This window comes from Coturnix japonica, chromosome 5 (genome assembly GCF_001577835.2).
Source record: "Coturnix japonica isolate 7356 chromosome 5, Coturnix japonica 2.1, whole genome shotgun sequence".
Classification (NCBI taxonomy): domain Eukaryota; kingdom Metazoa; phylum Chordata; class Aves; order Galliformes; family Phasianidae; genus Coturnix; species Coturnix japonica.
The window spans coordinates 27,318,858-27,333,675 of record NC_029520.1 but is presented as its reverse complement, the minus strand read 5'-3'; the positions used below and the strand labels follow the sequence as shown (position 1 = coordinate 27,333,675).

Sequence of the window (14,818 nt, the reverse complement as noted above, 5' to 3'; positions counted from 1 at the left end):
TTCCAGGTGGTAGGAATATGCAGAAGCAGGTATAGGAACAGTCATCATCCAGTTCACTTTTGATTAGTAGCTGAAAGTGCTCCTGCTCAACAGGCAAGGAGCAAAGAAGAAATTTTCTACTGTTCAATAAGCATTAGTTCCAACAAGAAACTATTCTAACAGAGTTATTTTGGTGTTCCAAAATAGCTTATCCCAAAAGGATGGACTCAATTTTTGATATATCTTAAATTCTAATTAGCAGTTGCCTTCTAGTTATTACTCTTTAAGCTGCCTTCACTATGATTTTTTGTTAATTTTCTCCATATTAAGTGTCCATTAAACTATTTGTAATGAATCATGACCAGAAAAAAAAAAAAGTGAAAAATTAAGGCTGAGAATTGCATAATTGCAGGCCTAACAATGTTTTCAATATTATTTTATCTTAACCTGATGTTTAATTTTGTTTAGTTCCCTATTACCTGTTGTGAAGAGATCTTCCAACGGAAATGCCTAAAAGGCAGAAATTCCCAAAGTCCCAAACTGGCAATTTCATTATGCAGAGGAAGCATGGTAAACAGAGATTTCTTCTCCAGTTACAGAAAAAAAGAACTGCAAGATCCTATCTCTGTGACAGCTACACTGCTAACTGAGCCAAGCCAGCTAATTTAACCTAATGAAGACACATCACTATGAGCTCTGGTCACTACAATGAAAGCACGGACAATGCATCAGGAACACAATTATGAGGAGCACCCTTTCCTTTGATAAGTGGTAAACTATGTATTTTTTAAAAATGGTGTATTTGTTAATGTATTTGGGATCGCTGGGATATGAACCATTTGTCCACTCCATTTCATTTTTCAGTCACCTTGGAACAAAATTTTAACTAGAAATTCTATGATACAAAAGTGAGATTTCCTGACTTGTAACTGTGGCTTGGCTTCTCACTGTATGAAACGCACAAATTTCCAACTGCTGCTTTACCTGCTCTCCTTTTTTCCTTTTCTTTCTTGACAGTACTTGCTTGAAAATATTCCATAACAGAAAGTGTTCAATTTCGACTTGCTAGCTCAGAACGTTAATGAGATAAAATGAAACAAATACTTAACTCATTAAAATTTATACATGACTTCCATTAGGGTTCCCACATAATCTCTGTCATGATCTCTCTCTCATGTCCCACATCTCTGTCAAATGAGAATTGATGGTTTGTGGAAGGGATGTCATAAAAAAAAAAAACAAACAAGTTATCACAGAATCACACAGAATCACAGAATTGTAGGGGTTGGAAGGGACCTCTAGAGATCATCGAGTCCAACCCCCCTGCCAAAGCAGGCTCCCTACACCATGTCACACAGGAAGGCGTCCAGGCGGGTCTTAAATATCTCCAGAGAAGGAGACTCCACCACCTCCCTGAGCAGCCTGTTCCAGTGCTCCGTCACCCTCACTGTAAAGAAGTTCTTTCTGTAACATCCAATGTAGTGTTACAAAACCTTAATTTTATTTAAAAACTACATCAGAGTGGATAAAGACTTCATCATCTAAGCTAAGAACTGTCTGGAAGTCTAAGAAAAAGGGAATGATGCCATTCAGAGTTACTGATAAACTCCTGCGTTCTGTTACATGTTAGACTTTTATCACAGTCTACTCCATTGAAGTGCCTTTATAGCCTAGATACACCTTGCAAGGTTTCATAATTCAGACCCTTAAGGAGCAAGCCACGCTAAAAACATTATTTCCAAAGAAATATGGAGTACAGTAGTTCTTAAAAGGTCTGACTGCAAGTTACAGGAGCAGTAAGCATACAAGCACAGCAAACTTCATCACACAGTATCCCCACAAAGAAGTTGCACTGAACGGGGAGTAAAATCTCCAGAAAGAGATATGGAAAACCTGAGTCTTAAGACAGACTACAAAAATACATGAAGAAAAAGCTTTTAAAACTGGTGGGGAGATGGAATATTGATAATGAAAAACTGAAACAACAGTCTTGGTAATGAGAGGTTGTATATTTCATAGTATTTCTGCCATCAAATGACTGACGTTCCATATGAGGTAAAGACTTCATTTTTCCTCACTATGGAGCTTGCTTGAAGTGACAGACAACGTAAAAGGAGTTTCTTGCGGCTCAGTAATCACATGAAGAAGAGTTTAATACTGTTAAAAAAGCATAGAAGTGCTCCCTTCTTTAAAAGGAACACTACCAGAAAATCCTGGTGGTCTGGAAAGGCATTATTTAAGGCAGGGAGGATGAAAATAATAATTCTTCATAGTTAAAGTAATCAAGTATTAAATGAAAATAGTTATGTGAAATATCTCTATGGATTTGAGTCAACCTGAGGGGAACACATGAAATGCTGTGAGGATTCATCAATAACATCACAAACCCCAAGGTGTAACAAGCACCTTGCTTCCTTAACAAAAATGAAGGGGAAACAAACCAACAGACAAAGCATATGACAGCTACAAAACAGTGCAGAATAGGAAGATTGTAAATGCTCCTCAGGGCAGAGAAATTAAAATGGTCTGTGGAAATAAAATGGAATTTGGAAATTTGGAATTTGAGAAGTAAAATATTTGAAGAAAAATCCACACTAAAGTCAAAGGAGAAACTTAGGAAACAATAGCAGTCAGTGAAAGACACCTTATGGAACTCAGAGTAGACTAGGCAGTGCTTGTGAGGCTAGGTTCGGAATATTTTGTCCATTCTGAGCAGGCTTTTTTACTGAAAAATGCAGACAGAAGTTCCAGAGAACAGTGTTCGGGTTTTTTTGTTTTCCATGGACTTTGATGAAAGAACAAATAGGTGTGCATATATTTTCAGATCAAATGAAGACAGGCATGTCTCCAAATAGATTATTTAAAAGTCTATAAGTATTGTGAAATTTAACCAGCAAGAACTAGAAGTCATATTCATCATTTATCCAGAGCAGAGGAAAAGTAGTAAAACTATGAGAAAACATCTGCAGGGATTTGCATGTTAGGAAAGAGTTCTTCGGAGCTTCTTCTGTAAAAGTACTGTCTTACAATTTCAGAGCTGACAATTATCTGCTGTGCATTTGAACTGTTCGTGAATATACACAGAAAACAGCTCAAAGATTTCTAGGCTAAATCAATCTATCCTAGGTTGACCGCCTACTGCTGTTATCTAAGTAAATAAAACTAGATTTATATGAAGGTTAACATGACTTGTGAGCTACAGGAGAGATATGAGACAAGAAAACAGCCAGAAGACTGTTAAGAGATAGGAAAATTAATTTTGCAAGAGAATAAATACAAAAATAGAGAATACGTAAGACAGAAAACTACACAAAGTGCCTGAATGCATTTTTCCCTCGTACTGACTGACAGCAATAAAGAAAATATGTTTATGTATCAGAAGGAAACCCAGTGATCAAAAATTTATTACATTAAAATATTTTGTAAAACACAGCATTTTCATTAACATCATGTAAAAACCTTGTAAGCTTTGTAGTTCCAAGTGGAAAATGTCTGCATCTGGAAATACAAATGTTCCCCACATAGCCTGGACAATGTCTAATAACTTGGTATCAGTCCAACAACATTCATATATCAACAAAAAGATTATATGAGCATGTTCAATATGGACTGAAATAGTATAACCATAAATAATATGCAACATAAAAATAAATAAGTTACATCTACAAATTTAAGCCTCTACTTTTGACCAAGAACTGTCACAGTAGTTGAGAGATTACAGCATTCATTAATTACATCTACAGCAGTTTCCTTCAAATTCAGGGATCCATTGAGTGTTTAGGTTTTAATCTATCCACATCCAGTTCATCACTTATAGACATACAGACAATTCCATCTGCTTACTTCTACACCCACTACTGTAAACAGAAATCCTAATATTTAACTTGAAAGTTTCTCCTCATCGACTCGCTAGACCTTTGTACTAAATTCAGGAACCAGAGATAGATACTCAAAATCAGATAGCATGGATACCCTTCAAGTCACCTATTTTGTTTCAAGAAAAAAAGTCATAATAAATCATTGACACTACGCAATAATCTTGTAGTATTCAGATATAGTGTTCAAAATACAAAGTGACGGGGGAAACAGTAATTTTCTTTTTTGGAACTGAATCGCAAATTTCTGAAACATTATGCTGGGCACTTAAATGTAATCAATAAAAATAATTCAAGTAATTACTTGGGCTGCTAATCTCAGAAATCAACTTTATCTTGTACAGTACAATAGCAATTATGTATCAATGATTAGAAAAGAAAGCAGAAAGCTGAGCATTCTAACTGAAATTAGAGAAAGATTAAGGAGGAGCAGGATTTAATCATTTCAATTGAAAAACAACCTGATGGATTGCTATCACTGATCTTCCACAATAAGATTCAACTGTTACTACGTTTAAAATCATGTCTTAGAGATGATATCTCACTAGCACTATGTCATGATTAAATATCTAAAAACATTAATTTACAGTTCAGTAATGACATGTGAGCATACTGCACAAACACCATACACGAGATAATTAAAACCACTCATTACACAATACACGAGTTTTATTAACTCATTCCTATAATGAGTTTTCTTCTGCAAGTTTTTCATTGCATGTTTGATGCTGACATTGCATTTTTCCATTCCAAGAAGATCTACCTCCTTGACCCAAAACAGATGCAATATTTTACTTACAACACTTTGGAAAACTGATTTTCTTCCCTTTAAACAGTTATATCAGTGTGTTGCTATTATCTAGCGTAAGATTAAAACAACTCGGATCATTTTTAAAACGGGTCACTGTAACATGTAATCTAGTCAAACAAATCATCAGCACCTGTATTTAATAACTAGTTTGAGTAACAGCAATGAGCCAATATAAGGAGAACACCAGATATCATAATAAGTTCTCATTTGTTAATTCCTTGGCCCCAGCACTCCTTGAGAATCTGTAATTCATTTTAAGCAGTTTGAAATGCTTTCTTTGACATTACTACTCAACTCTGCATAAAGTTAATAATTCAGAAAAACTGAAACAGAAATTTCACCTTCTTTTTACACAGTACTGGTATACAGTCTCAGAAACCATAATGCTACTTTGCAGGTAAGAGACCCGCAGAATCAATGCACTTTTCATTTTTGTGTTGCTTTAACAATGTGAATCACCTGTAAATTCACTTTCACTAGCTAATACTCCCTAAGTTTTAGTTAAGGTTTCTAGTATACAATCTAGAACCATCAGAAATACACAAGCATATTGTTTACATTTTTCTTTTCGTTACACAGCAAATAAAAAGCATTTAAATATTCCTAATGAAAACAAGTTAAACTGCAGTCTCAGGTTTAACAGAATGCTTTTGTAGATAAAGAGGATTGTAGGCATGTTATGTTGGGCTAAAAACTACTCTTAAAAGTGTATGCAATCGCAAACTCACGAGTTCTTAAGTGAAAACTAAATACGCTAAATTACAGAAATAAACATATAGAAATAATAGAGTTGTATTTCTGCCCTTCAGTGAACTTAAACATATCAAAAGAGGTATGTGATTTTATAAGTTCAAATCAACCTAATTTAGAATAACAAAATACCAAGTAATTCAATAACAATTATCATTTCATGGCCATGAGGTTATTTGGTTAAGTTTCATTTGTGTAGATATTTTGGTTTTTTTCCTTACCTGAGCTCCACAGAAGTGAAGAGTAACCAAATTTCCTGTGTAATCTTTACTGATGCAGGTTACTTCTATTTCTGCCCATTTAGCTTTTTTGACAATGTGGTTTCAAGTGAAGCAATAGCAGCTTTACACCTTTTTTCTCCCCTATAATCTATCTCCCATTTCCTAACCTATGAAGTTGTCAATGCAGAAGCCTTTAAGAGAGAATTAAAGGAACTCTTTCATTTCACTTTTCTTGCATGGGACACAGGAAACGTGACACATATGGTTTTGCTTAGCAGTGCCGCACTGCAGTGCTAAGGAACATTACACCAGTGCTGTTAGAATTGTTTTGTTTCTATTGGAACCAGAATTACTATGTCACATTTTAGTATGAAAACTGTTTTGGGTCAGAAACAAAGGTCATATTAGTTCTCTTGTGTTGTACTCCCTATAGCATATTCTCCTTCCAAATCATGTATCACCTGACCTGTCTAGAGATACTGCAAAGTTAAGATACAGAGGCAACTTCAGAAAGAATTAACATTCCCTCCCCACAATTTATACATTTCTACATCAAAGCACATGTATTTCTTATTCCAGAAGAAACTCACCTCTGGGGTGACATCTCGCGGTGCAAACCCTGTTCCTCCAGTAGTTAAAATCAAATTAAGTTCCTTTTCATCACACCAATCTATCAGCGTCTCCTGAAAGAGAAGATCAAAGCTGCCAGATTTAGCAAGTAATACCTGGGATACATCTACCTCAGAAAACATCTAAAGAATTGTCTTGAAAATAAACAGAGACATATAAAATAAATGAAGGCAATAGTAAAATCACTCGTGGCATTTTCAACAAATACTAAACTGCTACTACAACAAACATATGGCAGAGTAATACAGTCAGTCATAATATTTTTGGAATTGGAAACTGGAATTCTGTTCTCAAACTCTTGTCTTAAAATGGAAAACAAGAACTCCTGGTTGTTCATTTATATCAGTGTTTAACTGGATTCTGAAATATAAACACAATTCTTCAACACAAATAAGTAAAATACATGTATTTAATTTGGGTTATATGCTTGATTCTTATAAAAATAACTTCAGTTTTTGTCTTTGCTCTACTTTTTAACAGCCTGAACAAAGCAAGATCTACTTACTTTTAAGTCTGACTATTAGAAGATGCAATAATACACCCGATACAGCAGCCCATACGCTGCTCCTTGCAACTATCTTTTCTTTATTTCTTGTATCATCTCAATGGGACAGCACATGCTGATCCCAAAGCTGGAATAAGAAAGCTTAAGAGATCTGCCATGTACATTTAACATCTTGCAGTACCACAGAACTCATGATACTAGAAGAATGTTAAGTTCCATTTGCATTCATTTTTTAAATGACATTTTAACCTACTTTTCAAACTGTGACCAAAAAAAACCATGGCATAAGCAGAGAACATATTTAGTTGCAATGTGATTATATCACTTATCCTTCATATGCTATAGTGCGCAAGCAAAGCAGCTGAGCATCTGCTTGGAGCTAAAAATTATCTGATGTGTACCCATGTATTACATAGCAGAGTAATCACTTTCAGGAATCAGATTTATTACTTATACAACTATCCTTATTCTCTTGAAGTTAAACAAAGGCAACTGCAGCAACTGAAACTGTTAGTTTCAACAGTACCAATATGTGTCAGAAAAGTTTGGGGTTTTATTTTGAAACAGATAATATCTTCTCTGAGCGGTTTTATCATCTAAAGACATTTATCTTGACTCTCAGCACCAGCAAATATCAGGGAACACTTAAAAGAATTTGAGCATAGAAATGCTGTTTAGAAAAGTGAGAGCGTGACTTCATACATATATGTATGTATAAATTACCATAATCAGGAATAAATTGTGAATACAAAACAAAGAGAGATACAGTGAGAATTTTATGAAACATTTATTTTTAGATAAAATAAAACCTGACAAAATCCAACAAGTTTTCAAGTGAAAATAATTCCTTCATCTGTTCTCATACAGCTCAATCATACTCCAGTTCACAGGGGAAAAAGAAAAAAAACAAGATTGTGATAGCATATAGAAAGCTACAGAAATCATTATACTGACATTTCACATAAACTGAGCATATAATTTGTTTCATTATCTTGCATGTAATTATTTACCAAGGGAAAAAGGCTACTTGTGTTCATTTCCTTGCTGCTAGCAGTCCAGCCATATATGCCATTTGCTTTTCATAGACACCAATTTACTGTATTTTCAAATCAGAATTCCTCCAGATCACTGATCTGATACTTGGCTTGATCGATGCTATACAAATAAAATTATTTTACAGCAATTAGTGCATTAAGATGTTCTTAATCCAAAATCCAAGGCCACATGATACAATCCTATTGTACCACATGTTAGCTAATGTTATGAGTCATTTCAGTCAAGTAATAGCTACGTGACTTTCAGACATATATTCTTCAGCAAAGCATCTCAATGTCCAAAACACAGAACTGTCACTAAACTGAGTTACTGTACATTGGGCGAGTCACGGAATCTTGGTGAAAACCTTCTGTGCTTAAAACATTTTTAAAGGACTCAAGCATATCTTTCACAGAACCAACCAGCCTTGCTCAGAATTAGATAAGAGATTTGAATATACATCATATGGTCTTTCAACAGCTATTCACAAAATTTTATTAAGTATTTGCTATATTTATAGTAACTGTTTCCTTTTCATTATATCTGATGGAACCCTCCACAATACCTAAGAACCCTACTTACAGAATTCTCAACAGAATGGTTAGAAAGTGGATGTTTTTTCAATATCCATTAAAATACCACTCCTTAGTACATACAAATAAATGAACAGAATAAATAAATAGGGACTATAAAGGCCCTACATGAAAATTCTGTATTTCTCCAACACAGACCTTCTGAAACCCACTAGCTTTGTAAAATTACATAACTTCTTTCTTCACAAATGAATCCTGTTTACTAGGATGAACTCTACGGAAAGTATGCTTGAAAATACAAGCAAAAAATATATAAAACTTTCAAATAAATGTTCTTAAACACATAAGTTATTTACAGCATGTTCTTAAAGTGGTGATTACTCTCCTTAGGAATCCAGGTCAAAAAATAGAGTTGTACAAAACGACACAGTGAATATCAACTTAATTTTCTTTTATAATGATATGACATAATCCTAATGAAGAAATCTTGAGTAAGAATATGGAAAAATAAATCAATACAGAGAAGAATTTACCACCCTGCACAGTGGCAAATTTGGTAAGAAAATTGGATGCGAATCTGACCACTGAGTTTGAGGAACTCAGAAATTGGCACATTAGAATCTTACAAGAAATTCTGCTTGGTTCTGTGGCTGTAACTGCTTCAGACTCCAGCTCAACACTGATATCCTAAGAAAACATATTTCATTGTTCGTGAATCAGAAATTCACAACAAAACAAACAAATTCAAAGCAGAAGAATAAAGATTAAGAGAGCCTTAAAAATGTCAAGTTACTCTTGGAATTAAGTTTTTTGGTTTTCTTAAACCCTTTTTCTTGTGAAGATTCTATTTTTTATGCTTATGACTTCTCACTTATTTCATGAAAGTTTCACCGAAACATACATGTATGAAGATACTCCTATGTGCGGAGCAACAGCTTTGCAAATAATCAATCATAAAATGGTTTAAGAATGCCAGAAAATGAAATACTAAAATACACTACACATTTCTGGAACCTCCCCACCCTTTCTTCCCCCATCAATAAAGGCATAAAGTAACATAAATAGGACTGTTTTTACAGTATAATAATTGCAGTCAAAGGACTTGGGTAACACCAAAGTACACATTTCAATGTCTATAATAAACAGAGCTTTTGATCTTTTAATATTTTGCTGACCATTGTAGTCTTTTGAAAACATTTGCAGTTTTCAGCATCACAGTCTATTTTTTGTTGAGTATTGCTTTCTAAATAGTAAGCTAACATTAGCCAGAAAGTAGTAAAAGTACAACTATTCTACTGAAATGAAAAGCTAAAAGAAAAAGAAGTCATAAAAATGTACTCTATCAAAGGTTTACTTCTTTAAAATGGAAATTTAATTGTGGGCATTTTTCATTATGAAATAAATTGCAGCTATCAAAAACTTCAAGGTTCAGCATAGCTATGAAGCTTGTAATGTAACCATTTTTAAAAGCTACTGTTCCTTATAATTATTCCTAAAATGAGAGAAAAAAAAGAAGGGACTGAAGTGCAATGTTCAACAGAGTACACCAAATGTGAAAGTAAACCAAAGAGACGTGCAAACACTGAAGTGTTTGCCCATTAAACCACCAGCATTGGGCGTGACAACACTTTTTGAGGACTGAGATCAGGAAAACAAATTTCAAACTATTTCAGTGGAGAATGGTAAAGACATTATAGGTCACATGCAAGATTGAATCAAGCATGAGACATTGAAAAACTGCACTTCTGTTTTGTGATTTGCTCTCAGAAAGGTGAAATTCTTAATTCAGACTAATTACAGTTAAGTATCAGTCATTCTGCAAACAAGAAAAACTGTGATTTGTTGGTATGCTTTAACAGACTGAATTAAAATCTAGAAGAGGGTGTAGATCAGATACAAACATCAGTTTATGTACGCAGTGCCATACAAGAACTACCAGCTTCTTTCTGTAAGAATATCTGCCTCCACTGGAGGGTTGGTTGGTACCACTGGAATTCTCCTAGAGTGGATATTGAACTCTGGAAGTGCTCACTGGAAAAGACCTGACAACTCCAGTGTAATGGTTTTTCTCAGATGTCACGATGAAGGGGTGGGACTTAGAGGTGTCAGAAGAGTCAGAACTAGATATTTTGCAAACATATCCAGTTTTTGAAGCAACTTTCATGCCTACTGTGAATTTGGCAGATATATACATTCAGGTGAGCATGTATACACACATGACCATCTCTACATAATAAAAATTTACTAGCAAAAGCAATAAGTTAAATGCACTTCATTTTTGTTAGGTGTAAATCTCTTCCTCTAAAATGTTTATTAACTAAAATAAATATTAATGAATTTATAAACAGTCAACTGTCTTTAAGACTTTATTTGAAACCACTCAAAAATTAAATTTAAAAAAAATGCCTCCTTGCCAATATTACTCTTCACTATCAGATTATTCCTATAACAAGCTAATATAGCAATTGGAATAAAAAGAAAAGGGAAAAAGCATATAGCAATGAAATAAATTCAAAACTGCTCACACGAACCAGGAGAGATTAAAATCAAAAATTTTCTCCCTAAGATGTGTTATTATAAGATTACAAATGGTTGGCTTTGGAGTCATAAGCCTCCCATTCATTGTGCAGAACAAGACGCCTTTTTCTATACTTTCTTTCCCTATGCATATATTAATATTTATTTAAGATTATTTAAGACTGTTTACTTCTGATTTTCTCCCCAGAATGTGAAAAGGCAAGCTGCTGTTAAAGACAAGTAAATAATATCCTATAGAGCACAAGTACAAGATCATGGTGGTTTCACGCACCACAAACTTGAAGACTCACCAATCTTTGCTGATTGTAACCAAGACTTGATAACCTATTTCTTAATCTTTCTCAAAACACAGAAATGGCAAAGCTACAGAAAGATAACTGTAAACATCTTTGAGCTGCCAAAACTACTAAATGCTTCAAATGTAAGGAATCAGTAAAGCATGTGGGTCATTGTAGACAAAGGCAAAATATCTCAGAGAACTCCAAGTACAAACATGTAAGAGTCATATTCTCCAACAACCCTCCACACAGATAGCTGCACTTCACAGTCAATTGTAATGGAAAAAAGCACTCAGACCTTGCATGTGCATATTTATAAGCAGAGATAATCTGCATCCCTAGCTTAAGCCAAGTTATTTCCTGCATCTATTTGTTCTGCTTAATGGGCAGTAAGTGAACTGGATTGAAAAACCTCTAGAAGGGTTCTGTAATTAACAGGGGGGACCCAGCTGTGGAAAAGTGTTTAAATGGGATCTTTTTTTTTTCTGTAAATATGAAGTTCTATCAACAATACAATTGTAAAATATAATTCTTATGAAACCCGTTTCAGTTCCTAGCTCCATTTTCTAACAGTAATAAGTACAATCTTCCATTTGACTTCACACATCTAGCCACAATTATTCAAGATATTGTTTCCTTTTACTTTTTAAATAAAATTCCAAACTTTGCTTTTTTTTTTTTTTTTTTTTTTTTTGCAGCTCTCAATGTAAATGGCAAATCAAAACTATTCAAGATCTTTTATGAAGTTTGCATTTGAGGATAAAGACATCGCAGAGAAAGGAAGCTCCCTCAATGTACCTAATGCAGTTTCTGGTATAAACACTCCCATGTGTCTGTTATTCACGCATATAATCCACAGAGTTAATGAATGAATTTGTTTTTTTAAAAAAGATCTACCAGTTCACCTGTGAAAATACAGTAAAGAAAATTTACCTACCAATAGCTGATGTACTTTGAGATATTTAGTCCATATATATACTCTAAGAGTGGGCGAGCTTGTGGCCTGCCTTGAAGTGTCCTGGGAGGTGCGTTCTAGCGCCTCCCCTCGTCCTGCTTGGTGCATGAAATATAGGGCAGAGTGCATCCGCCACCACTTCAGATCCTCTTAAATGCACAATCAAACCTGAAAGAGATCCAGAAAGAGGGGAAAGGCAGGTAGGAGACGAATGTACATGCAGACCATACCTCTCAAAGAACATCAGTTACTGACTAGTAACCTTTCTTCTTTGAGTCTGCATGTACATTCCAGCAATGATGTACGCTCAGCAGTTACCTGTCTTTCACTGCCCAGCACAAGTCCTGAGGCCCCACACAAACAACTGCAGCACCGCTTCACCAAAGGCTGAGACAGCCCTATATTCTATCATACTAACACACTGCTAGAGGGAAGCAAAGATGGAATTCCAGGTGGCTTCATGGCAAAAATGCTAATACCATGCAACACAGATACTAAGTTTCCTCAGGGTTCTCAAGGAATTTGCTTTGGCCACATAGGGAACTCCAAGTCACAAGTCCACACACAGCCAGATAACCATCTGAACAACTGCTGTGTGAAGCAAGGTGAACTTCTGGACATTCCCACAGCACAGCAAGCAAGCAAGCAAAGTAAAAGACTTAGACCTGTGTGAAGAAAAACAATTGGGTCCTAATGAAATCAAGAACGTGAAACATAAAATTCAAGAAGCATAAGACCCAGGAATAAGTATTGGAGGACTCATTGCCTGGCTGCTCTTGGAACCCTGCTACCACTTCAAGAAAGAATTTTGGATGACTGAAGAAAATACCTTACGTAGGTATGGAATTAGTAAAATGGCAGCCACAAGGATCTGTCTTCTCCAGCAGATGGCTGAGTAACAGGATGCACCACTTTCACAGACAGAAGCAGAAGGAATAAGAATTTAAGAGCTTAACAGAGGAGAAGGAACCATATAATACAGTGCTTTTCCAAGAGTACTGTATCATAAATAGTCCAATATGTAAAGATCAATTCTTTTAGGACACTCAAGGTTATGAGGTATGAGAAAGAGAATGTGTTCAACCACTGAGAGCAACCAAGTAGCCTCAGCAAATTTCAACAAGAAGTCAAAAGAGCTACATAGAATAAACAATCCAAAATATCCAAGATCAAAGAAGCAACAAACATATCACACAGACAATATACTATATACTTTTCCTCTAGAGCATATATGTCTAGACAACGTGTGTCTCACCTTTTAGCTTGCCTGGGCCACACTGAGTAAAGAGGAATTGTCTTGGGTTGCACATAAAAAATATAATATAGTATAGTAACATATATAGTAACAGAACTTTAAAAAATATATATATTTTTATTAAAGCATTTTAAAAAGAGAGCAAGAAAAACAACCAGAGGAATATTTGACCTTCTTTTGTGAAACAAATGCATCAGTCTGGTTTAATGGAAGTAGTTGCAATTCTCAGTGAGTTCTCAAGGTGTCTGTCAGATATTTTTGATGAAATTTCACTTTTCCCCTACTTCATTACAAACACGTAACGCCAGAAAGTGATGACATGAAAAGATGGGATTGTGAAGTGAGGAACATTTTTCTGTGGTAAGATCGGGCTTATAAACGCCTTGTAAAGAGAGAATATTAAATTCTTGAGTTTAAGATCTGATCACAAATCTACACACTACATTTGAAAATTTGCAGGCAATGTATTTGTGTTAACTTAAAACTAAGTTGCAATTATACCAAAAATTCATGTTGTTTTTTTCAGTCTTGAAACCTCCTCTCAAATTCCTTTATCAAAGTGGAAAGCAAGGCTGCCTATTTTTTTAAAAATTATTATTTATTTTTTGCTGCTCGCAGGACTGTGTTTAGCCATTGTATTAAAATACATAAAATTATTTGTCCTAACTTGAGTATGCCATATTTGAGTTTCATTTCAAACATAGTCATGATTTGAAGCATGGCACAGACCACTTGATTTTTCACCTCAAAGATGCATGATTAGCTCATTTAAATGAGTGGTAAAATCCACACAAACAGCCAAGCCTGTGAGCCATTTGTAATCTTCATGTTCCGGCACAAATTTTCCTTTTGATTCTGTAAATTAATTGACTTCATTTCAGAAACCAAAACATCTTTTTAGCATTTTACTTCAACTTAAACTCTTTCCTGCAGAAAAATAGAAGATGTCCCCATAATCAACATCCATGCTTCTAAGGAAATCCTAGAATTTGCAATAATTAAAAACCTTGGACTTTATGAAATTCATAGCTTTGATTACAATTTGCATGTCCTTATCATTTTTAAAGCTTTTGCACTTAAATTAGAGCCCCTTTTTAAACCAACCATTAAACTAAATCACTTTCATGTAATTCTTACTGCTTCATACATATCAAGAAATTTAGTTGAGATACAAACTTACTACAATTTATCATCATCCTGAAACTGTGCAGATCAATTCATTGAAGTGTTCTTTTGCCATGATGAAGCTTAGTAGAGAAACAATAAAATCTATTTCCTTGATTTAAATTAGATGGGAATTATCTGTGTTCATCTTTCCAGAGTAACGTAAAATAAAAACACATTCGCATAGAGACCTGCAATTTGATTGAGAAAGGATCCTTGTACAGACCGGGTCACTACAGGTGAGTATACAAAGATATTTTTCCCTAGAGAAACTATTGCCACAAACAAA

General features: G+C 34.7%; 1 protein-coding gene across 27 annotated transcripts in view; it reads right to left on the bottom strand.

Moving 5' to 3' along the window:
• Positions 1-14,818, bottom strand: part of GPHN (gephyrin) — a 242,589-nt gene that overhangs the window by 111,942 nt on the left and 115,829 nt on the right. For 25 of the 27 annotated variants that reach the window (XM_015864840.1, XM_015864845.2, XM_015864844.1 and 22 more), the window contains exon 4: positions 6,227-6,319. In XM_015864840.1, coding sequence (XP_015720326.1) covers positions 6,227-6,319 — 93 coding nt within the window. Of the gene's footprint in view, positions 1-6,226; positions 6,320-12,092; positions 12,279-14,818 lie in introns of all 27 variants that reach the window. The other 2 variants (XM_015864842.1, XM_015864846.1) reach the window with 1 other exon arrangement.